At 35.8% G+C, this 27,134-nt stretch overlaps 1 protein-coding gene across 1 annotated transcript; it reads left to right on the top strand.

The window, feature by feature from the left end:
• Positions 1–409: 409 nt before the first annotated feature.
• MN1 (MN1 proto-oncogene, transcriptional regulator) lies at positions 410–25,938 on the top strand. Its single transcript, XM_089489669.1, has 2 exons — positions 410–3,851; positions 25,754–25,938. Exons 1-2 carry the CDS (start codon positions 410–412, stop codon positions 25,936–25,938), a joined length of 3,627 nt encoding a protein of 1,208 aa, XP_089345795.1.
• Positions 25,939–27,134: the final 1,196 nt, after the last annotated feature.

Raw genomic sequence — 27,134 nt, 5'->3', positions numbered from 1 at the left:
TTATCTATTGTTGATCGCTTTGGGACTGCTCTGGTGCACATACATGTGTTTTGGTTCTACGTTCTTTTAAAAAAAAAACCACAAAAAAAACAACTAAAAACCCATCTAGGTCTGCACGAAAGAAAGTGTTTACTTGTGATCTCACAGCACAAGCCCGATCAGATTACAACATGTGAGCTCATCTGTGAATGCTCTACACTACATCGCCCCTGCTTCTCACTCACTTGGATTCTGCCTCCAAAGACTGTGCAGAGAGACCTGCATGAAATCGGTGAGTTTTTTGGGTTTTTTTTTTGCCCTCGTTATTATTTTTACCCAACGCCTTTTGCTTTTCTGGCACTGGAAGGACTGAGTGTAATAGCAATATCGGTGGAAAGAACTGTCATGCCTTATTGATTAGTTTGGAATTATGTTTGGGCTGGAACAGTTTGAGCCACAGATCAATAACAGAAGCGCTGGCCGAGGAGAGAGAAACTTCAACCAGCCCGGAATGAATATGAGCTCTCATTTCAAAAACCCTGCATTCCATTCTGGGGGGACATCAGGGACTGTGGATCCTGCCATTGGAGCTTTAAGTGACCCTGCCATGCTAGGCATGAATCTCAATTTAAATGGGGAAACGTATGGGTACCATGCCAGGGGGCATTCTGAAATGCATGCTGGTGGCATGCAGCCCCAACCTGTCCATGGCTTCTTCAACAATCAGCAGCATCACCACGGACACCCCAGCGCTCATCCTCATCAGCATCACCCCCACTTCAGTGGCAGTTTTGGTGGGCCTGATGCTACAGCATCCTGTTTGCACGGTGGTCGGCTAATGGGTTATAACAATAATCTTGGAAGCCAGCAAGCTTTTGGAGAGGGTTACGAACAGATGGCAGATAATCAGTCAGGAGAAGGATTTGGACAGCAGAGGTCAGGTAATATCTCAGAATTTCAACACCCTAACTCTAGTGCTTCTAACCATGCAGTCCCTGCACCCTGTCTTCCTCTAGACCAGTCTCCCAACCGCGCTGCTTCATTTCACGGGGTTCCCTCATCCACCTCATCTGATTCTCATAACTTGGAACAAAGGAGAATCCACAGCCAAGGAAGCGTTGATCCCTTGGAATACAATTTCCCCAGTGATGCTCCTTCAGGACACTTTGAGGTACCTGTGTTTTCCACTTCAGATTCAGAGGGCCACTATGGGGCTGGAAGGCAGGTCCCCGGTGGTAGTTTTCCTGGCACTTCTGCTTTGCCCAGACCTCCTGGTATAGTGGGAATGTCTAAAGTCCACCCTCAGCCTCAGCATGGGGTATTCTTTGAAAGGTTTGGAGGTGCACGAAAAATGCCTGTTGGCATGGAGCCTGCAGTTAATGCCAGACACCCCCTCATGCAACAGCAGCAGCAGACTGGTTTACTTTCTAGACAAAACTCATGCCCGCCAGGAATTACTAGGCAACAGCAAACAGAAGCCAGCACCCCCAATCCAAACTTACAGGACAATGGACCAGTAATGCAGAACCAACATGCACAGTTTGAATACCCTATTCATAGACTGGAGAATAGGAATATGCATCCATATTCAGAATCAATGTTTAATATGCAACAGGGACCTCCGCAGCAACCTTCAAATCAAAGATTGCAACACTTTGATTCTCCGTATATGAATGTCACTAAAAGGCCCAGGTTTGACTTTCCAAATAATCATAGTGTGGAAAACTGTGCTGCGTGGAATAATGGTGGCATACACAATGCTGGCATTGATAGTCATTTATCCCCCTCTGCTTACCCTGGCCTTCCTGGCGACTATACGCCTCAAGTGCCAGAAAGTTTCCCTCCTGGCCCGGCACTGCAGCACCCTAGTTCAGACCATCAGTCCCTTCAACAACGTCAGAATGCAGCAATGATGATTAAACAAATGGCATCAAGGAATCAGCAGCAAAGAATGAGACAGGCTAATTTACAGCAACTGGGCCATCATGGGGATGTTAATCAAAGCAACATTGTCCATGGAGCTCAGGTGGGGAACATACCACAGCCCGCCTTTGATAGAGAAGGAGGGAGGATTGGTAATTTTGACCCCCAGAACCCACATGTGGCTCCAGAAAATCCTTGGTATCCTGGCCCTCACCCACCTGGAGATATTCTTCAAAGGAGGATGGGAGGGTCAAACCTTCCCCCTGATCCTACACCTCATGATATTAATTTACAACAAAATGGGTCGACCATGCTGTTCAGGCCAGGTGTCAGTAGGATGGGAATACAGGAACCCCTGGGGATGCCAGGGGAAGGACATGTTCACGCCCTGCATTCTCCTGGCATACACTCTCAATTTGGGAACATGACTAATATTTCCCAAATGCAGTCACCAGGTGGAGGGGTGGGTATCACCAGTACACCAACAGACAGAAGGGGTGCACCAGATTTTACAGCGCCACCTATAGGAGGGCAGCCAGGGTTTCCGTTTGTAGGGTCAAATAGGCAATCAACTCCACACAATCCACCCGGTGTTAATTCATCACCCAGTTCTTACCCAGCCCAGTCAGATTTCCAAGCCAGCCAGCGTTCCACAGCTAGTAAGTTGGGGGCACTTTCCCTGGGTTCCTTCAGTAAGTCTAACACAAAAGAAAGCATGTTTGGACAAAGCTGCTTAGCTGCCCTTTCCACGGCATGCCAGAACATGATTGCTAGCTTAGGTGCACCAAATCTCAATGTAACATTTAATAAGAAAAGTCAAGCAGAAGGAAAGAGAAAGATGAGTCAAACAGAGACTGACATTAACAGCAACGGTGGGAATAATACTGCTTCTGATTATTATCCAGCAGGCTCATCCCAGAACAATCAGGTTCCTGGTACTTCCAATACCAAGTGTACAGGGCAAAGTGGGGCATCTCAACCCACGCAAGGAGAAACCAGTCTGTCCCCAAACTACAGTATTGAAGCCACTCCTGGCAATGATGGTAAACCAGTTACTGGTGGTGGGCGAGGGAGGGGCAGGAGAAAAAGAGACAGTGGACATGTAAGTCCGGGTAATTATTTTGATAAGTATTCTGCGGATAGTGGAGGCACGGTGGTGAGTCCAGCACAGCAGGGTCAATCAGCCAACTCAGGCGAAGCTGGAGGGACACCACATGACAAACCCTTGACTTCTCCATCTTGGGGGAAAGGGGGTGAGTTACTTCTTAGTGACCAACCTGACCTCATGTCATCTTTGGATAGTGGAATTCAAAGTGTGACTAAATCAGACAGCAGCTCACCTCATGTTGACTTTGCAGAAGATGTCAACACCACTTATGGCAATGAAGATGAAGTTTCATCTAGTTCAGACAACAACATATCAAAACCTAGTAGTTGTCCTTTGGTAACAGGGTCTCCGAAAATTCAGCGGGGTGAACATGGACTTCTTAATGGGCAAAAACCAATGAATCTAAACTTGCTAAATAACACTACCTCTCTCCCGGACAGTTATGGGTTGAGTAGCACTGGGAGTGGGCACCCTGGTACTCCAGGGATAGAACAAGTGCGCACTCCAACCAGCACATCTACCCAGGATGAGATTCACCCTCTAGAGATACTCCAAGCACAGATACAGCTTCAGAGACAACAGTTCAGCATTTCTGAGGACCAGCCCTTGGGGATGAAAAATAAAAAAAATGACTGTACTGCTCAAAATGTGGACAGTGAATTGAACAGTTGTTGCTCTGACAATGTCAAAAATTCTATGAGTACTATAGACCTTGACTCTCTTATGGCAGAACATAATTCTACCTGGTACATGCCTAATGAGAAATCACTGATGGAGGGAGAAGAAGACAAATCTATCACACCTTGGGAGAAATCAAAGAGCCAACAAACCAACAAAGAAGGTATATATGTTTAATTATAATTAATTGATCATGTGCGTTTCTTACTTTTTGTACTTGTTAAAATAATTGCTATGCTCAGAACATGAAATGTTTTTGAATCTTTTATTTAATTTCAGTGACCACAAAATAAAATGCGTATGCTGGAAATTAAAACGTATTGGATTTAATGAAATCAAGTACTTAAAAGCTAGGGGAACTGTTGGTTCTGAGTATATTTTAATATTACTGTATGTGGGTGTTTTAACAGTAAGATATAACATAGCCACATACGCTTATAAGGAGCCACTATTGTTCCCATTTATTGTCATGATAAAATGCTGTTGGTTAATTAATAGGAGCTACCTGCAGGGCAAGGACAGAGGGTAATCAGTGTTTACAGTTCAATTTACGAATCTGGGAAGAGAATTATAGCCTTTGCTTTATCATCATTATCGTTTGAGGTATTTCTCAGAAATCTGTGAAAATATTTTTTAAAGGTACACAAAATGTTATTTCAATGTGTGTGTGTATATACGTATACATACATATATGCTGGTATATAATTTTAATATTGCCTTTATGTTTAAAACGATAACAATTATTTTTTATTGATGAGAATAAAATATGCGCCAGTTTGAGCTTCCATATTTCTTCTGAAAGTTGTATAATAGTGTATGTAAATGGTAACCTTTCTAATACATATTTATATACACCGTTAGATATATTAATAGCTGGTATATTAAAACAAACAAAAAAAAAGAAATATTGTTATTATTGGATTCTGTGGGATGATTTACTGAATGTTTTATTCATGTTGAATAGTTTAATTATTTTACAAATATTTAAAGTTTCAGAAATATGTTGCTGTAATTTATTTATTTCTTGCATCAATATATTCTGTATGTTCTTTGAATTTGATTCAATATAACTTTATTTTCACAAGTTTCCTAGTTTATTGTCTTTGCTTTCTTCAGATCTCAATTCTAGCCAACAAATGGATAAACTGTGTATTTAAAGGACTGGTGCATAGTTATTGTGTGCTATATTGAAACAAAAAACAAAAAAACCCCAGTTTAAAATATGTATTGAACCAGTCTTTTTAATAAGAGAAATTCAATTCAATATGGTAATGATAAGTAAATCACATTCTGGATTTTCTGTTTACCCCGCTCTAGCTTTATAGGATCAAGAGACATCTGATATTAAAGAATAGATTACAGGAAAATAAGAAAAAGAGTGTGGATGGTTTAAAAGTGCATCATTTAATGGCCAGGGGTTTGGTTGGCTTTTCAGCTTTGGGTTTTGAAGCGTGAATAGAAGCCCCCGCTGTTTGCCTCTTTGTCCCTGTTTAATGCTCAGCTCAGGAGGGATACTATTTGAAGAATGAGTCTTTAGCATGCAGAGTGGATTCTAGAGCACATCAGTATTCCTACTGCTTTACCCAAGCTAAAGCAGAAATTGGTCTGCTTAGATGCCTTTCTTTTTTTAGCTTTAAGTTGGTTACCTAATGCAGTGTGTGCGTGTGTGCATATATGTGTGTGTGTGTGTTTATTTATATATATATATTATATATATATGGCTTTTCGTTAGAGTCAAGTGTGACTATTTTATGTTTTTTATGTTACGATGGCTTTTTTTGTATTTTCTATATTTAAAATAGCAGACTATGAAATTGTATCTAGTTATTATCATTTTTAATTCCCTATTTTTCTAGTCTGTTATACATATTTAAGCTGAGCCCTTCTAATATTAACAGAATTGGTGTGTTTACAAAGGAGGGGCACCACATTCTACTAAAGAAATGCATAAATTAATATTTATTAGATATTCCGTTTGGATAACACTCTTGACATTTAGGTATTCAGATATTTGTATAATAAACTATTATAGCGAAATCCATTTAATTTCATGTCCACATGGCTTTATTTCCACAGTTGTACACACCAGGCAAATGGGTTGAAGCGTGTAGAATGTATTAGAATTCTTCATTAAAATTATGTATTAGAATCTTTGATTGAATACCCTGTACCAAGCACTGCAGCCTGCAAGTCATGTGTACAGAGTAAGCGTGCTTTTTAAATCAAGTGTTTAATTGCAGTGTCTTAAAGGATTTTGACATGTAATTTCTTTCACTAATCAACGCATTATATTACTACTAATAAATTACATTTTAAATTGCAAGTATGTCATCTCAGAATTAGATAAAAAATGTTCGTTAGATAATCAATAAAATAATTGTGGATCCCCCCCCCCCCTCTAGTTTAGGTGCTTTTGAGTAAAGGTGTTCAAGCCTTTGGATGCTGTGTAAGTCAGCAAAATCATTAAATGTCACTGTATATATGCCCCTTATAATCAGCAGTGATAACCTAGTTATTACTAGAAAAAATAAACACTTTGATAAAATAAAAACTTTAAAAAAAAAACACCTTTTACTTTAATGTTAAAAGTATTTTTGGGATTCTTTTAGAGTAATTTTGTTTCTGAAAAATAAACATTCTACATAAATTTAGTATTTTTGTGTTAGTAATCTCGTTTGTGAGTCATTATGGTGTTTTTAATACACAATCTGTTAACTCACTAGACGCATAACAATTGCTCTCTGTTCATACTCAAAGACCTTTAGTGTTTATTATAACTGGCCACAAGCATTTAACCTTACTGCATAACCTTTGCACTTCGGTGACATGTTTTAAAGGAGAAAAAAAAAAATCGATTATTCAAGGAGACAAAAAAAGAAACCCTACACGGTTAATTAAAAATAAATAAATAAAACCATTTGTAGTTAACATGATAAAATAATAAAAAAAAAAAAATGTTGTAGCATTGTAGAATATTTTGTAAAGCCAGGGTATGTTTAATAATGTTTCGTTCTTCAACGATATCACTTTTAGCTACGGTCATTCCAAGCTGATTCCTTATGCTGAAACATAGTGGTGAACATGGTGAACATATTCTGTAGCGCCATACGGGTAATGCTTTTGTATCCAGAGAAAAAAGTGTTGCAGTAGCTAAGTGGTTAAGTCCATTATGTATTTTTTTTTTTTTCCTTCAAAATTCCTTAGGTCTCTGCAAATGCCTTCATTTGACATTTGCTCTACAGAAACATGTAACTTAAAACCACACAGGTGTTATCCGACCTAGATGTAAATGGATACACGTTGCCCTGTTTTTCACTCTTTATTTTCACGTTGAATCTATTTTTTTTCTTATTTTTTTCCTCTTGACCCCAGATGTAAAGAAACCTGGAATTAAACTTACCATTTTGAAATCCATCATTTCAATTATTAGTATAACTGCAATCAATTTAAATGCAGTCTTTCTTTTAAAACTATTTTTTATAGCAATATGATGTATTGGGTCTTTCTACATTAAAACATCAATAAACAATAAAAATTCAAATGAAAAATAAAACATGCTTATGTATAGTAACGCATTTTGCTACATATGAATGTGTGTATAAATGTTTGTACACATAATATCTTGCACTTAAAAAAGCAATGAATAAGCTAACAATTAAGAAATTACAGTTAAATAATCTGTAAGAGTAACCCTTTAAATCCCAGAGCCTACAAAAGATTGTTACACTTTACTAATAAGTAAATGAGGCGATTGTGAGATAAAGAACAAAAGCTGGACAGATTTTTATAGCTTTTTTTTAAATATCATTATTGTCATACTGTATGGTGAATTCAAGAAAGAAAAAAAAAAATTGTAATTAGCTGCCTTACCCCATGGGCAATTAAAGTTTGTCTAAATTTCAATAGCGGCAGGGCATAGTCTGTGACAAATTATAGTCATTAGCAAAAATGCTGTTAAATGTAATTTAAATTGCTTTTTATTTATTGACTTTCAAGTTGAGAATAGCAGAACATTTTTACGTTATTCTTTGTGAGCGGAAAATGGAACACAAGAAAAGTCACATATGTAATTTCTGATATTCACCAGCATCATTTATGATTCTGTCATTCTACGTCAGAGAATCACTCATTTTCATTGACCGCGAGTCATCTCCCCAGATATCAACCACAACGTCCTTAGAAACAATGATAACATTTCAAGTATTTACACAATACACAAAGATAACAATATTCTCTATTTTTTTTTTTTTGCTTGCAAGGAAAGGTTTACATTGTGTTAAAAAGTGCTTACATTAGTTTTATAGTTAGAATTTTTTTTTTTTTACTCTAATTTTTTTAGTGCAGGATTATTACCTTTTTTATCCATAAACAGCACATACATTCAAAGGGTATGACAAGAACAGACTAAGACAAACCGATGTATTAGGTAAAGAGGGCCCTGCTCGCAAGCTTACTGCTTTTATACAGGTTAGTGTGTTTTTCAATACAAGTTAAGTTCATGTTACAGTTAATTGCTTAATTTCATTGCTCAGGCCTCTGGCACTCGTAGGTTTATCGTACTTGACCAGTTGGTGTTTGGCCTTGTGTTGCTAAGTTCCACAATAAATTGGTAGTCAATAAAACATTCCATCAGACACTATCTGTGTGCCTTTCATTTTAGGCCTGTTTACAATATTGTAAAACCTTCAAATCTACCCAAGCCGTGGGGTCAGTAAATGTTTTATCTCTTTATAATCTCACGTAGTCTATTGCGGGTGCCCTATTACTGGCTACAACACAGAACAGAACAGTGTGCTCAGTACGAGCTCTATATCTTCACGGAAATATGGAAATATATTTGAATGTATTAGCACTTGAATATGAAAGATCAATAATCGGCGCAGGGACCGTAATGACCAGCTTCCTTGGATTAATGGTAAATTTAAACACTTTGAAATATATCAATAATTTCATAGTACAGCTAAAGAGCAATATATAAATTCAAGGTGTATATGAGATATGGATTTCTGGTGGTATATATATATATATATATATATATATATATATATATATATATATATATATATATATATAATCATGACATATTATCTTTATTAATACAGCATGGGAATTTTAAAATTAAAAATGTAGAATTGATATTTTTTTGTGAAACCAATCACATCTAAGAAACCAAAAAAAGTAGTTCTATACTAATGGTAATAAGACAGATATTTGAAAGTGATTTAAAAAAAAGTAGACTACCTGAGAGCGAGAATCATTTTATTTTTTAATCATAAAAAATATATATTTATATAACATATAAAATACAAATTTGCATATAATTTATTAAGCAGAATTGCCTTTTTTTTCCAATATATTCATATAAAATCTTAACTCCTGTGATATAAGCAAAATATTTCCTTTAAATACGTGGTGGGCATGTATACAACCGACCTCTATAACTTTCTCCACCTACTTATGCATCACCAAGAAAAAAAAAGGTCAAAGATGAATATTTCCAATGCGCTGGGTGTATGTTTCAAAGGAAAGGCAGGGTAGAAAGTAGATCAATCACACAATAGTCATACCATATGACTATGTCTATACTGAAAACTGAAAACATACAGAGATATTTGAGATTTACAGTCCTTGATATTCATATAGACCCATTACGTCAGAGAAGAATATATTGACGGGTGAGCTTTGTAACTTCGTTTTTATGTATTTTTTACTTTTGATATTTCCAGCTTGACATATTATTATCTTTATTAATACAGAAAGCAATAGGTACTTGTTTTAAAGACTTAGCAAAAAGGCAGATGATCGTTACAAGCTATATTATATTGCTTTTATGGTATGTTTCAAAAAAATCCACTTTGTCCACCATCTTACCAGTTAAGCGTTGTTGGCAGATTATCGCAAAATAAGTTGGGAGTTTAGGGTTTACCAACAACAACAGCAGCAGCAGCAGTGTATACATTACTGTACAAGTATGTTTTTGGACAGGTCTTGCGTTTTCATCAAAAGACAGAAAATGAAAAAAGTTGACAAAACTCGTCATTTTAAAACGGATGCTTTATACAGAAGGAATTTATAACAACTCATAATCTTTACATTCTGTGTATTCAGTATTAAAATACCATTTATTGAGAAAGCTAAATGCAAACAATACCTCTTCTTTCCGCATTGCATAGACGTTCCTTGCACACTGATTACTTGAATGAACAGAATCCCAGAAAGAGGCACATGACACTTTAATTAAAGCCCAAAGCCCTCACATGAAAATGATTTTGGATTAAATACCCAAAGATCTCACCTGGACGTGCACAAATTAGTAACTAAGCAGTACTTAACGTGTAATTTGTAGGTTAAAAATGAAATATATTATTTTGTATATTGATTTTTTTTTTTATGTTGAGATATTTTATACATAATAACATTAAATTGCAAATATCAACGTATATTGTTTTTTATTATATTTAATAATATTTAAAGACAAAAATATATAATCATTTAAATAACTAATAATAAGAACAGAACATTGTCATAAAACCGTGTTTATTTTTATTAATACATATAAAGGTAAAATTAAGGAATCATGCCTTAGAGTTCTGTTACTCAACCCCATGGCTGCCAAACATCACTTTCAATCATGATACATCTTTTTCTGACCTATACACTACACTTAGAATGTGTATGTGTGTGTGCGTGCGCACGCGCGCGCGCATGCATTCTCGCGCATAATTACATGAGAGCGACCATTGGTGAGCTGAGATGTAACCCAACTAAATGTCAGTATCACGAGGTGGTGGCTGTTTTTAATTTATCATTTCCATGTTTAAATAAAAACACATTGTTTTATTATTTTTATTGTATTATTATTGCTATTATTTTGAAGAGTGCTCATTTATTTAATATTATAGTGATTCTTGTCCTTAACACTATATTTGAAACCACAAAATATAAAGTATATGATTAATAGTTCCATATAAATTCTAGATTTTTGATCTTAATAAATTGAAAGTGGCTGTGTTGTCCAAGTGGATAATTCCACTAGTGTTTCTTATACTCCCCCTATAAATTCCAGAGATGAATGAGGTATGGCAGGGAGAGGATTATTAGGAAGAATGCAACCTTCATTTAGTGTATCATCCTTTTATGTATCACCTCCTTTTGTATTCTCAATGCCTATATTGGTTTCCTTTAGTATAGGGATGGTTCCCATCATCCCCCATTCAATAATGTAAATAGCATTAGAATGCATTTGTAACCCCGTTACAACCCCTTGTACAGCACTACCGAATATGATGGCCCTATATAAAACAATAAATAATATTAATACTATGTTATTACATTTTACTAGAACGCAAGCATGTTGAGTGAAACGCTATCGTTTTAGTTTGTATTATTTAAACGATTTCATGCGAAAACCAATCTAGCAATTTATATGTAAAAGAAATGTGTTAAAAATAAATGAGCAAACAAAAATATTTTCATGAACAAATGTCATAACACAGACTTTATAAATGGACCAGATATTGATTTTACTCTTTAGCCCTGTCCTTTAGTATCCTAATAATCCGGCTTATCGTTAGGGAGCGCCTCTAACATTTACCTTTAATGAAATTTGCCATATTATAATATAAAGACCAACATATCTAGAATCTGTTATGTCAATCTAGGTTTTGAAAGAGCTTGAAGTGATGTAGGTGACGTTACGTGGGCTTACGTGCCTGGGTGCTCTTATTGTACCTGCTGCTGAGACAACTTCAGAAATGGGGGTGAATTTAATCCTCTGATGACCATAGAGGTGCACAATTCTGCCTGCATCCAATGACTAGCTAGGTTTTTAAGATTTGCATTACCATTGTGGGTTACACACCGTGATACCAGTGTTTTACATTTTGGACCATAAAGACAGTCACGATGGGGAAGACCCTTCATGAGATCGATAATTAGTTGACATGTTCATACCTGGGAATTCTCTAGGTTTGACCCAGAGTCTTGTGCGTGGCTAGCCTCACTCCCTCGCAAAGCCATTCTCTCAGAATGAGGTTACCTGTCAAGTTCACTATTATGAAAATGTGCAGCTAGACCTTACAGCAGTCAATGGCATACAGTCTTTCTATGTACAAGCTGAAGTCCTTCAACCTTAACCTTCCAGCACCTTGTAGATTATTTCTTTGAGAAACCCTCTGCAATATTTCTAAGCCCTGTGATATTTTAGCCTGTATAGCATGGAGTCAGTGGCATGGATTGGCCGCCGCTTAGCGCCAACTGCCGTGTTTTCAGAACGGTCTATGCAATGCTGTTTGTAATAATGTGCTTCTGGTTTCCAAATCAAATATTTTGAAAGGGGAGATTCTTCGCTTTTTTCCCCTTCACGTTGAACCATCTATAACGGTTAATCCATTTTGCTCATGATAATAATGTATTCAAATTAGAATTATGTATGCAAAGTTATGCATCTAATCTATGCAAATAAACATCGCTAATATATGCAGCACATATACAGTTATTAGTTAATTACGTCCCAACATGCGTTAAAGTGGTTGTCACATTTTCCACTCACACCTTTTTGAGTACAGTGTGAATACATACGTTGGTGAGATTTCTGTCAACTTCCTGCAGGTATTATGTATGCCAAAAAAAATGCTTACATCCATCAGATTTTGGCACAGTAGGATAGACAGCGAAGACCAGGGATGGTTTACGACTTTCAACTGATGGTAGAAGTCAAACAATAGCATATGTAGATGTTTTGAGTGATTTATACCAATGTTGTATACACATGATGAGTTAAGTAGTGGCTCTATTAAAGTTTATATCAACAATCTCCAACTTTAATGTATAAATCAGTTGTGAATCCAAAATACACGATATGGAGGTTAGTGAATCACCCCATCAAAATTAACAGGTATTTGGAATTAGCCAGTGGTTCTTTTTAAAAAGAAAAGCAAATTTTGTCCATTACAAAAAAATCTAATGGATGAGAATTACAGTGTAGACGTTGTTAATGTTGTAAATGGCTATTGTAGCTGATTTTTTATGGAATATCTTCCTAGGTGTAAAGAGGCCCTTTATCACTTACGTCACTTCTGTGTTCCAACGACACGTTGTATTCGCTTGTCTAAGTTTAACTTTAAAAGACTAATTAATCATTAGAGAACACTTTTGCAGTTATGTTACACAGCTAGCTATTTCCTTGCTTTTCTTTAGTAGCTAAGCGACCCCAAACTTTCGCAAAGTAGTGTATGTGTGTGTATATATATATATAATTAGCTAGTTTGTTGTTCTAGTGACAAAAGTGAGAAACACTTTTGTATTGTTTTATATGGCCATTTCTGGTAAGAACATTCTCACTTTTGGCTAGCTGACTGCATTTTGAGAACCAGTGGTCTAGAGACTTAATAATACATGAGAAAGGGAAAAGGAAACACTCTTCAATTAGGTCAGTTAAGACTATCGCAATTAAACTGGCATTAGGTAACTCTGAAATAATGGGTTAGTTTTAACCCAATAACAGCTGGGTTGACAGTTTGCCTACCACTGAAGTGTGAGTTCAGCATTGCTGGTTTATACTTAATATATTTCCTGGCTGATATTGATGGTGATAGCATAAAATAAATAAATAAATATATATACAGATTTGAAATTAGAAGTAATTTTTGAGTAATGCCTCACAGTGCTGTGATTTACATAAGCACGGATCCTTCTCTTCAAGCCAGCTAACTTTTAACCGGTATACTGGATTGGCCTGTGTACAAGTGACATTATGTACCCTTTAAAGTTGCCCTTAGTTTTCTTTATACTTCTATTCATTAGACCCAAGATAATTTCAGGAAATAGTTAATAACATGCAGATTAGTACAGAATAAACGCATTGAAGCCTTTTTGGAATACCGGTATTCTGTTAAATTATGGTTTTCTGATTTTGACCGTCTCACCTTTTGGAGATGTTCAGGTTCATCAATTGCCATTACATACCAGGGCCGTTATGACATTACGTCCTGCCCGTGATGGTTTATTTCTGTATAACTGAACTCACATGCCAATCACAAAAACCAAGTATGCTCAATCAACCCAAGGGCAATATTTCTAAAGACGGAACTATTGTTTTGTGAACATAGAAACATTATGTTGGTTACCATAGCAAATAGGCTAAGGTAAGTGCTTTGCCCCCAAATTGCTTAGCTGTTCCTAGCATTAAATAGCGTTAAATGTTTTAAAGAACATTTACATAAAAAAGAAGAGTATGGCCCTGTACCATCCTAATATCTCAAGTTTATAGAACCGTGGTTTTAATAAGTGTTACATAGACTATTGGTTTAAAGTTGTTAGCATAAATAAATCCAAACTATCTACAGCTTGTGGGGTTTTTTTGTCTGGCAATTATCTTAATTACTTTGGAGATATTACGTTTAGATACCAACCTCATGGAAACTGAGATCAGTGTCTCGGAGAGCTGCGCAGGCGTTCTCTAAGCAGTTTACTGTCCCTTCTCCTTTCTCCTCTTGCCTCTTGAGACAATCTCAACCAGTCAACTCAACCAGCCACTTAGTTCAGAAATAAAAACAATTTGGAGGAATAATCATTCAGATCTTTAGAAAAGATGTTACAACCTTCCCCTGCTATACATGTAAAGTACCTATATTTATTTAATGCCTAAACACATTTCATAGGTTTATTGAGTTTATAGAACTTTAACGTAGGATTTGGAAAGAGTGACAGACTCCATTTTTAAGATAAATATTCACTGTTTCTGTGAACCGTACCGGATCACTTCAGTTTGTACGGGTACGCGTCATTTGTTATGATATAGTTTTGTATCTTGATACGTTCGACATTAACAATCTATTCCCCTACTAGTAGAACAAAGACGCGCAGAATCATATGTTTGTAAAGGAATGTTATTTATCTATAGTACAGGGAGACATCGCTGTTTGATGAAGATCACCTTACGATGCTGTCAGTAAAAAAAAATAAATCTTACCGTCCTAATATATAGGCAGCTGTATTTGGCAAGTGGATTTTCTTGAAGTACCGAGCAGGCATTTTTAAAAGTCTAAGCTGTGCATTAAATTGTCAGCGTGCAAAGCGTATGCTGCCTGCATGCTCGTGGCTGTAGTTTCATATTCAGGACAGAACGTATTGCTTTGATGTTTCTTTCTGTGGAATCGTTTTTCATTTTTATGTAGGAATATATACAAGACTAATTTGTATGTGCCACACTTAGAAAGCATAGATGCAAATGAGCGCTTACATCAATATATATCTGTGCTGGGTGTGCATGCAATAAATATTGTGAGCTAAGATATTCATGGTATATTTCTACGTGTTGTATATTTGTTAGCCACTGACCTGGTATTTTTTTTTTTTTTAGCGTAATACTAATACTGAATATTCTTATTATGGCTGTATTCTATAGGTTATTTCTTTAATACTCATACCTCGGAACATCCCTTCGCTCCTCAGGGGCGTGGCTTCATTTAGTAATGGCTAAACTCAAATAGAATTGTGTGGGTGGGATTTATGTAGGGAGAAGGTGGCAGTGTGCAGAGCTGGGTGAAGAGTGGGTATGACCAATAACCACTCCCTTGCCCAAAGATTGAAGAAACTGGCCTGGAGACTCTGGGTCAACTCCTGGAAAGTTTCCATGTATGCTTTATATATCAATATAAAAATAAAAATAATAATAAAAAGTAATTTATTCGGGCCAACCTTATAGATATATATATATACACACACACACTCATGCTGCTGATCTGAGGGATACACATGTCAAACCTGGTGCTATGCTATTTAAAAGTATCGCCATTTGGTGTGAATCTCATTGTCTACTATCGCCACAGAACTGGTATTTCCTGTTCTTAGTTTATATAGAAGGCATTGACAGGAAAAATAAACATTGTGCAAAATCTGCAAACTGATTAGCATAACAATGTAAGGATGTTTTTATAAGTATAAGTTAAAATGTTTGTTACGCTTATAAAATGAAAAATGGCTGAGATACAAGATGCTTCTATGAGAAAGAGCACTTTATTTCATAGATAAAAATGTTTAGCGCTGACGTTATATCAAGTCATATAGGTATTTTTGCTTTGTGCTTGCTTTTAAGAACACTTCCTGATCTCATTATAAATTAATACGTTTTGTGAGATACAGGAAGAAATGCATTGCAACAGCACATTGCTTCGCCCAAACTACTGGAATACAAAAATACATCAGGTTTGGCTTCTCCATGCAATTTTTTTTTTCTTTCATTATCGTTGTCCAAGTCTGTACAGAGTCCAGTTGGTGTTTCAGAGAAGCATGCTGCTGATATGCAGCACAACAGATTATATAATATATACATAATATATATATATATATATATATATATATATATATATCTATGCCCAGTGTTTTCTTTCTTTCGTTCTTTTGTTCTTCTGTTGATAGACAGGAAGGTGTGCCAGGAACTACTAGGTAGATGGCAAATTATTCATTGATGTTTCTTCTAGGGAGAATTACAATCTGGATCCGTCTTGTTTCCATTGCTTCTACAGAAGCCACTGTAATCAAGAGTTTGTCTATTTTTAGAATAAACAGTGGTTCTGCTTGCCCCATATTCTAATCTGGTGTATTTATCAGCACATGAATGGCTTACTGCAGGGTTCAATCCCTAACCCAGCTACTAGGGGAGAATAAGTGGGAACATGCTCTTCCTAATACCAATTCCAGAAGGCATCTACTGTAACAAAACAAAATATACAAATATATAAACAGGTGCATTTCTAAGTAAAATGGCCCCTTTAAATAAAAATATTTTTTTAAGTATTTTTTATAGCTAAAACCATATAATACAACTTAAACTATGAATTCTGTTGTGTGGGTGCGTGTACAGAACTGTTATTCGAATTTTTGCAAATTAAATTATAAACATGAGCGCTCAGATAATTGTTATGCTCTTTCACTAATATCTTATCCTTAATGTTTTCATTAAGGGAACATTCACTTCCCAGACAAGTCAGTTCCATGATCGCATTTTACAAAAATAGCTAAAGGAATCTTTAGCCATGACCTTTTCGGAGGTTTTTGCCCATGGATCTTAGCCAAAGACCTAACAAGTGTGGGCCACTTGTTATGCAATGTCAGCTAATCAGTGAACTTCAGGTACAAAGTCTTAAACTTCCCCAAAGGCTGCAAACGGCATATGCTTTTCATACTTAGCTACAGACTGTGCTACTGTATTTGCATTTTAAATAAGATCCAAGAAAATGAGCATCTGTGTCACATTCAAGAACTAAACATTTGACAGTCTGAAAAAACTGAATGCAGAACTACAAAATTGGGCTAAAGAAGTCATTTTGCATAAAAGGGTTAACATTGTTAGCCTCAGAAGGGAAAGAAACTTTAATTCCAGACTAATTCAAAATTTTTTGGATTATTAAAACATTATTACACATCTTCAAGTGTGTATCGAATTAATGTTTCATCTTGTTAATACCAATATTGTTTTGATATGTTTCAATTTTAAGAAACATTAAGAAACACAGAAAAAGTGCAAATTAACATTGTAATTAAATAGTAATGCAGCTATGACTAATTTATTATTTAAAGGTACAGCAACACCTAAATCTTCCAACTCATAAGTAACTAGTTTTTTTTTTGAGGGTTAAACTTGTTCATAAATTTTCTAAGAGTAATTTTTTAATTATATTTCATGGACATTATGTAAATAATAGCATATATGGCCATGTATGTATGTTTCTGAAAACGTGTATGCATGAATGTATGTTTCTGATGTTTGGCTCTAAATTAGCCCTCTTGTTTGCTTCCATTTGTCAGATGACATCATAAGTGATATGTGCCATCTATACATAGCTTCCAATGTTATATCCAATGTTATTAATGACAAATACCCCACATAGGTATATTCTAGAGAGTGTGATTAAAGGTGCAGTTAGGGGACAAAGACGTTACCAGAACCTATGCCACTTTGTGACCTATTGGACTTTACTTAGAATTGTTTATGTTTTCCTAGTCAACATATTAAGTTAGTATATACAGAGGGCAGATGCTGGGGTCACACATGAACATGGTTAAAAAATAAAAAAATTACTATGTCCCTCCTTTTTAGATGTAATTATTATATAATTATTGTTTATCATATTATATACATATTATTATATATATTATTGCATTATATACACTTTATGATCTTATAGTACACAAAGTGTTAAACATTTTAATACATTGTGTTGTTTTGCCTGTACCGTAATGCATGCTAATGAGGAAATATTCATGTTATAAGTTGGTACAGCATATGATAATACAATTGTAAGATATGTTTTACTAAAATACATCTGTGAATAATTGCAGTAAACATTTCATCTCATTCCCAAGACTAGTGCCTGGTATCTCAGGAATGCCCAAAAAATTTCTCCGAGAACCAGTGTTTAAATTGTACAAAAAAAATAAATAATAAAATAAGAATAAATAGAAAAAATATTCACATGGAGAGTTTTACCGAAGCAAGCTTTGAGTATGTTTAAGCCCAAAGGTGTAGTGATACCCAGACCACAAGGGATTTCTAAAGGATCAGTAAAGCCTTTGTTTAATAAAAAAAATAAAAAAATACCATTGAATGGAGCAGTCTTTTCTTACCCATAATACACTGGGTGTATGTCTGCTAGCAAGAAGCAGAGTGGAAATGTCAAAGGTCGCGCAGGAGGCGGGTAGCAGGTCATAGGCAGCTTCAGCCCTAGTGTGAGAAATCTGAACCGTGTTTGGCACCTTAACCATTTCCACTCCAGCTATCTCTCTCTCTTTCTCTTGCCGTCGCCCAGCAAAGCCGTAGATCTCGAGCATTCGCAGGATAATATGCAAAGTCAAATGTGCTCGCGGATTCCTGTTCTGCATATTATTACCAGCTGGTTTTACAAGCTGAAGCCATTTCCCTTTTAACAACAAATATAATACCACGTTATGGTTCTTTCAAGCTGTTATTAATATTCAAAAGTAATAAAGTGAATGTTATAAAACCAAATGTCTGTGACCTCCTTGCAGTTATCATATGAATAGCTAAACAGATCATCTCCCAAGAATAGACACTAAATGATACCACGAGCGTTCCTCACTGCGTTAGGACGGCGTGGAATATCTTAAATTGGATGGATAATCCATAAAGTATTCAAAAGTAATGTGTGCTTGGGTTTTTTAAGGTAGCTTTGCTGCTTACATGCCTGCTGCTTGAAGTAAAGAAGAAAATATTACATTAGAGGCGATTTAGCCAAATAATAATAAGAATTAAGATTTCTTTTTTTGCCACATTAGATGCAAAGAAATCAATCAATAAAAAATAATTGAGGAAATCTATTAAATCTACCCAACGGGCGTGGGGAGGGGGCATAACATCAACTTTTTTATAGGGTCACATGCATGTGGATCTGAAATGTAATCTTAGAAGGGCTAGCATTCTATAAAACACCATGGAACGTGGGATAGAGGTCTATTTTAGATTGATCAGCTGATACGTCCGTATGAAATCACGATGTATGCTTTGAGAGGTCATGGGATATTTTTAAAATATATGACAGACTGCCAACCCTGAGAATGTATGGAGGGTTTTTTTTTTTTGCTTGGCTGTATTTTTATAAAATGATGTAATGCGTTAGGAGGTATGGGGTTCTTTTTTTTAGCCGCACATGCTAGTGGGCTGAACCTGTTTGGTAGACAACTAAAAAGGGCTAGTTTACTGTCCCTGACAGCCCAACTACGAGTATTTTAAAATGTGTAAAAAAGTAAAGACGGAACTTACCTGTGGTAGAGGCTACATACCCGCAGCTGCCCTTCTCCATGGTCCGACGATTCCTGCCACTGATTAAAGCCAATGATCAGTGGCAGGAAAGGACTTCCATTGAAATAAATGGAGAGCTTTCCACGCATGCTCATGTCGGTAACTAAATCACATGCAAGGAGGTGTGTTTGGCTGGGGGGGGTGCGTATGTAGGATTCTGCAGAATTTTTGCAGTTGGAAAAGAGATGAAGACAGCTATCATATGCCTTGAGCTGCACTTGATGGCTGGAGAATCCCTTTAATGGGAGTTTTGTATTATTATTATTAGTATTATATTTTTTTAATATTGACCATACTATATAGAATTTTGTCCTTTGGAGATACATGAAGATACACAAGTTTAGTATACGGTGAAAGCTGGGATGAATAGGATACTGCCCATAACCCCTTACTCCATGTGAATATGTAGAATGAAGGCTGATCCCATTCTCTTTTTTTTTTGTATTTAATTTAAGTAAAACATTTATATTGAGATCGTAGAACATAAAAAGAGGTGCGTTACATTGTTTCTGGAAGGCTTTTTCTTGAATGCAATACTTACAAAAAGCATACCGTGGCTGAGAAAGCAGAAAAAAAAAATAATCTCTTAACCATTTGAGTGCCAGGTGTATTAGAAGACATGCAGGCCTCTGCCTTAGCACTCTAGAGGTTAATTGCTCGATTGTACAGCTGTGCCAGTCCAAGGAAATTTACAGCAGTGAAGCGTCTTTGCTGTAACACTAGTAAAAAGTTTATGGCAGGAGAAAAAGGCATCATTTTAATTATATGATCATGCTGGGTCTATTGTTATTACCACTACATATGCTCCGCTGCAGCCACTGAGTTGTATAGCTGTGCGAGACATATCAGATTATAGGGTCTTTGTAGCGAGGCACAGAAATCTGTTTTTGCAGCTGTATCAGATATAAGAAAATCTCCTACATTTAACACAGATCATTACCCTGGGGAGTTTGGGTCCATTAGCAGTACAATGTAATGTGTGTTAACTCAACTCCTCCTGTTGACACTGCCTGGATTATAACCGTGATGTGCTCGAAGGTGACGTAACCACCTGGGCAGATTAATGTTAAGAAACACTATATAAACATTACATTCTTAGGGAGGGATTTTATGAAATTTTAATAGCCTTTTTGATCTGTTTAACACTTTTAAGTGCCCGATCTGAGCACCCATTGGCGTGTAAAAAGTTGAATGAAAATCGTCTTTTTAAATTTTCATGGTACCCAACTTGCAAATGCAGAATCCCCCCCCCCATATGCATTTGTAAAACTGAACACATCTCCCAGCACAGGATCTAATTAAAACCAGTAAGCTCCAGTGCTGGCTAAGCAAACGGACCACTGTGTGCATGCGCGGAAAGTAGTCTTATTGATTTTAACCAATCACAGCAGAACTATGACGGGAAAAATCACTTTAGTCTATTTTTACAATTGTTATTTTTAGTTTGACGTTTATAAACTTTACATTTGATATAACCTTTCCGAAAACGTAAGTTTACTTTCAACAGGAGAAACTTTCATCACAATATTCGGATGGTCCCTTTGAAATATCTTTCCGTACAGATTATATCTGCATCTCCATGATACGTGAAAAAAAAAAATGAATTGTTGATACATGCTTGCAGTTTAAGTACAGTGATATCTATACATGTCCCTGCTGTGCCGACTGGTAAAATTGATCAGACTCCTTTTAATTTTAGGTAAGAACATTTGCTAGGTTCTGTATAGCTGCTAGCTGGAGTTGATACTTCTGGGAATACAAATTACAAGGATGCCCTAAAGAGGATTGAGAGATATTTCAAGGTAACATAAATAGGAGTGAATAGCTTTTATTAATGTTAAATTGACAACTGTATTTTTGTACCTAGGGTTAACACCTATCGTAAAACAAATAATGACTGATTAATAATAAATACTGACCAGTAATCCACTGGTAATAGGTTATGGTGACAATTACATACCTCCCAACGTTTCAACTGGCCAATTTGGGCACTTTTGTTTTAGGATGGGTCGTACGAGCTATGGCCAGGCCATTGATAGCTGCTGATAAGGTGTTTGTAGGAAAAAAAATATGTATTTACTTACATCATTTAATGTATAAGCACATTGGCTGTTTATGTACATTTTATGGTGACGTTTGGGGCTGTAGAACACTGCGATGTTGTGCTTCTAGAAAAATGGGACATCGGGGGAGGAAAGAGGCACTGTCCCTCCTAAAGAAAGACACAAAGGAGGTATGGAATTATCATCCCAAAGTATCTTTTTAAGATTTTTTTTTTAGTAGAGTACAATTTAATTGTCAACCTCACCGCTGACGGAGTGTAGCTTGTATTATAGAAAGTTTTTTTTAATGCAACATGTTGGCGTTATGTAGAATAAGATAATCGGTACAAAATGTGAATAGTCATTTTATGACTACAGCAACCGCCTTGAATGCTGCTTTTGATGAATTTTTTTTTTTGCACTAGAATTACTTTTTTTTTTAACTCTCATTGGTTCTTACAGCCCAATGTTATGCAGTCATCAAAAAGAATATTCATACAGTAACAATATTTACTTGTGTCTGTAGAAGAAGAAGGAATAGAGTCTAGATGCACTGTACGGAGCAAGTCATTGATGTAAAATTACCTGGTTTTGATATTGAGGAGGTCACTTCAACATAAACTGCAATTCATTGGATTGCTGTGTGTTCATAGTTTGTTGTATTTGTGAATTGTATTACAAATTTAAACTAGTTAATAATAATAATAACAATAATAATAATGATTTTTTTTAGATAAACCTTTCATATGGATTTGAATACACAACCTTAACATATTTCTATGAATTATATTTTTATAATCTAAGATCATATAAACACAGTATTTAAAGTGCAATGTTAAACAAGTGGGTGTTAAAGTGTTTTAAACATATCTTACTATTTGCCTACCCGGTTGGGAGACAGAGGATGTATCTGTTCATCCGTTGTGGAAGGTGTCTGCTCAGTAAATGCACATCGCTGTGGTTTTGTTTTAGTATGAAATACATGATAGACACAGTTGTGTTTTTGTCTGTTGAACCATAACAACTTTGGAAAATCAATATTATGTACTGTGGAACATTATGCTATTGGTTAAAAAAAAAGGAAAATCCTTGGCGTATAGCGTCAGGACACTGTTTTTCTCTTTGAAAATCACATCTGGCATGACTTAGTTATGATAAATTTTAATAAATCATTAAGATTGTTCTGGCATGCCGTTGAGAATGGCAAAGTACCATGGTGTTACTTAACAGAGTATAATAAACCTAGAAGTTTTGTTATTGCCGTTATGTAACGCTGGTATATATTGTATATTTTTCTCCACTTATGATTCAGTGAATTTATCACTGCGTTCTATAAATACTTGCAAGAATTTCCTTTTCAAAGAATAGGAAGCAATATATATATATACATATATATATATATATATATATATATATATGTGGTATCGGTGAAATACATTCGCTATTCTGCTGTGTATAAGTGTATTATTTAATATACATTATTTATGTACATTTGTGTGCATGTGTGTTTATGTGTGTGTATGTATGTGTGTGTGTGTATACGTATCTACATATTTCAATCATATTGCTTAAAACTAATATATAAACTTTGGTTATGCATAGAAGAAAAGGGATTTTCCTTGAAAAAACAGTTCTTTTGGAACATCACATTTTCTGATGTGTGTAGACAGAAAGTTATCTGCCTGAACCAATATGTCATACTGTCATGTCGTAGATTTGTCAGAAAAAAAAAAAAAAAAAGCGTCCTGTCCTAAGGCAGTAGAGATGGGTGAAAATTTCCCAGACACACTTCTGTTTGTTTCTTTTTCTAAATTTGGCAACGTCTGAAGCCAACGCTAACGAAAAAGGGAGAGGAGAAAGAGAATTGTAACAATTGACATCCAAAACCATTCAGTTTTTTGATGAACCTTTCTAGATTTTTGGTCCAAGTGAACCACTGATGATGCTTTAACAAGATCACTAGCGCAACGGCTCACGGTTGGCTGGTTATTGAGGGATGGCTGCTATAGACTGGACTCATGCTGTGTGAGGGGGTCTGGGCAGCCAAGAAGCAGTAGCTGATGGTTTGTCAGAGCCTTTGAAGAAGTGTAAGGAAGGAGCCCTGAGGCAAGTAGCCTTTCTAGAGATCCTCACCTCCTGTTTGTCACTTTAATCTTACGAGCTAGCTGAAAGAATGGAGCTGATTCTTCACCAGACCTTTGCAGGGCTGCAGTCTTTTCCGAGGCCTCTCCTTTGATTATAATTTTTTGTGACAAAAACAGTACACAAAGACTAACCAAAATGTGTCGTTTGCAGCCGTGCACCCCATGCAGGGTTTTTTCTTCTCTCCCTTTTGTGTTACTCTGAGACACTTAAGTCAATATGAATAATTTTACTATGTTTTTGTTTTGCTGGATGCTGCTATAGATTTACTTAATAGCCAGATTTAGAGATTTTTTTTTTGGCTAGCAGTAAATTATTTTTTGGTAAAGGACTAAAATAAACACATACATAAACACATACATCAGTCTGAGATGTTAGTCAAAGTATTAAAAATGCAAGAAAGAAGAGGAAAGGGTCTAATAAAGCTGTATCACATAATTTAATTTGATGCGCGTTGAAGTTTAAAATGGCGTCTTGCTGATCACATCCTTTACTATTCCCACTTTTATATATGTATGCACGTGTGCGTGTATATTTATGAAAAGGTCAGTTCTACGGGCAACGGATTTCTGATCATCAGGAAGTATGATTGTTTTAGCTCTTGGAAAAAAAAATACGTGCATCTTTTAGTCTAAGTAGCTTGTCTTCTTACATGATACTTGGCCCTTGTCTGTCTGGTGACTTGTTATAGTGCGGAGTCCTCACTGACCTCAGCTGAGTCTCATCTTAGAAATATTTGGAGAAATAAAAAGTTGGGTTTTTTTGTCTAATATTTGTGTATTTTGCATATTTCCCCCCCACTTGCTATTACACAATACTCTTTTTTCCATTATGTGTTTGTGTGCATAGTACTGCAACCATTGCCTGTCTAGAAATAGCAGCAGGCAACAAACATCTAATAGGATGAACGTTAACAGTATGAATATGGATCCAAGGTTTAAGGCCTGGCAGTACGGGACGGTTGGCAGGCATTAACTATTTTAAAAGCAATGCGAGATTCAGTGATAATGAATGGGCGCTTTTATATAAATGATATTTTAGTTTCAAAAAGACTAAAATAAATTGACTTGTGAAAATACTTTTACGACAATTCCTTTTCCTAACTGTTTTTATGTGATGACACAATCATATAAGTTGATCTTGTTAAACATATCTTACTGCAGTACATTTCCCAAGCTTTCTTTGGAATCATTTTTTTTAACTGGGTTCAGTGGAGCAGAAAAGCAGAAGTGCTTATGCTATCTCCCACTGTAAACCTGTTATCTACAGCGTCTCTTCCCGTTTGCAGTTCCATGCTATATTACATGCCATGCATATTTAAAAGATGTGGTAAAAATAATTTATTACTCCGGCTCTGAGATAACAAGTGCTGTAAATATATGTAAATATATATATGTGTGTGTATGTATATATATATATATATATATATATATGCGCTTAGTGCCTGGGGTCAATTGGCATGTTTTCCTCTCATGATTCCTATGCAGCACAGAGTTTCCTCACAGTGGCAATGATGGGAAATATGAGCAGATGTCATAAAGCCATGCATTTGCTATCTGCTATAACATTGTATGTGGTGTGTTTTGTCACATAATTCTTAGTTTATCGTTTATTTGAACATTGAATTTGATTGCAGACTATATCCAGTCAGTCAAGTCAGCCATTTTGTTTTTAAAGCTGCTGTTTACCCAGATCAGTTCAGTTCAATTATAAGTCCTTAAATAAATATACATCTGCCATCAATTTCACTAGTAGCATATATTTACCTGTACTGAGCCTTCTTAATTATGTACGGGTTTTTTAATCTTACTTAAATTCTCTCACTGTATTAATCTCTACCAACATTTTCTTTGAGGTAAAAGTTTCAAGGTTTTGTTCCACTTACTCGGCTCAACTTCAGACTTTTGTAACGAAATACAGCATTGGAAACTACATTCCGAAAATTGTTGAATGCAATAATACATATTTTTTTTCTACAAAATTATTTTGGTTTGTGTTGTAAAGGGATTTTAAAAGGATGTGGAATAAGCTTTTGACCTTTTACTTTTTTTTCTCTTGTAGCCCACGACCATCCCCAGAACAAGACCTCAGCAGCGGCACAAAATGGAAGCCATTTGCAATGTCTCTCAGTTCACTGCACAGATGACATTGGTGAATCAAAGGGTAGGACTCCTGTACCGACATGGAGGTCCCTGCATTCAGATATCTCCAACAGATTTGGGACTTTTGTTGCTGCCCTCACTTGAAAATTAAGAAAAAAGAAAAGAACGTACATTTTTTTTTTAAAGTTTTCTTAAAGGGCCACTAAAGTTAGGTGGACTTCATTTTTTAATAGGTTGGTACCTGCTTAGTGGCGTATGGACTTGGAAGGCCTAATTTAAAGTAAACCTCATATTTTTTTATTTTGCCACACTATGTTACCAGTGTTAATTCTTCATCCAGCACTATTTATGCTTTACCCTTCCCCTCTAGTTAATACCCTTTTACTCAATATATTTGGCATACTTTTTATCTGGGTTAGAGAAGGGCTTTTGTATGTCAACGTGGTATATGTATTTTCTTTTTGCTTTACTCAGTGCTACATGAAATACTAATTCTGAGGGGAAAAAGTTAAGTTTTACATTTTAATTTAGATTCTCTTTTTTTTTACTTGTTGGCACCATGGCATATTGTAGAAATAAACTCTATATTTATAATGATCCATTTCTGTTCATAGAAAGAGAGGCAGCCATTTTGATTTCTGAAGTGATTTGGGGATTGACATTCAAGCTCTAAAATGGATGTTATGCTGTTACTTTGCACACTCAAGTTCAAATGTCTAAAATGCTTTCTTGTTATTTGGTCGGTACCTATTATAAACAAAAAGTCGATAAATAAAGGGTCTTATTGTTTGGTATTAATTGTATGATAAGCAGCCTTTCTTATGTTTCTAAAGAAAATTCTCAATTATCTAAAGACTTCTATCCTGGGTGAACAAATCTTGCTAATTTTTTCATTATATAATCTTATCTATGTACAACCCTTCCAGTAGGTCCTTAATTGCGTCTGAATGTGTATAGTTGTTTTTTTATGAGCACTTACACATTTTAAGTGCCAGAGTGTAGCCTATTGCAGAACACTTGAATAGGACTTGAGAACAGCTCTTGTAATGCAAAGTTCTTCCACATCAGTCTTCAAGTTGACCCAGGAAGGCATGTTTCCTGCACAGGTCTGAATGACAGGAGGCAGTGAATGACTCACCTGTGCTTGCCTGTTGCACATTAGGATGACCACATCAGTCATGTTTTTAAGGACACATAATGTTCACATATTGTAATATGTGACAATTATGTGTCTTGAAAACATGGCTGATGGGGCCTCTCTATTCCACTTATACTCTGAACTTGATAACATGCAACTTTGTCTTTGTCAAATTGCAACTACCATGTGTATCGGTATTATG

Source organism: Sceloporus occidentalis, unplaced genomic scaffold, assembly GCF_023333645.1.
Source record: "Sceloporus occidentalis isolate IW3139 unplaced genomic scaffold, rSceOcc1.0.p SCAF_40, whole genome shotgun sequence".
In the NCBI taxonomy this organism is placed as follows: Eukaryota; Metazoa; Chordata; class Lepidosauria; order Squamata; family Phrynosomatidae; genus Sceloporus; species Sceloporus occidentalis.
This window is presented reverse-complemented; position numbering and strand designations above follow the sequence as displayed.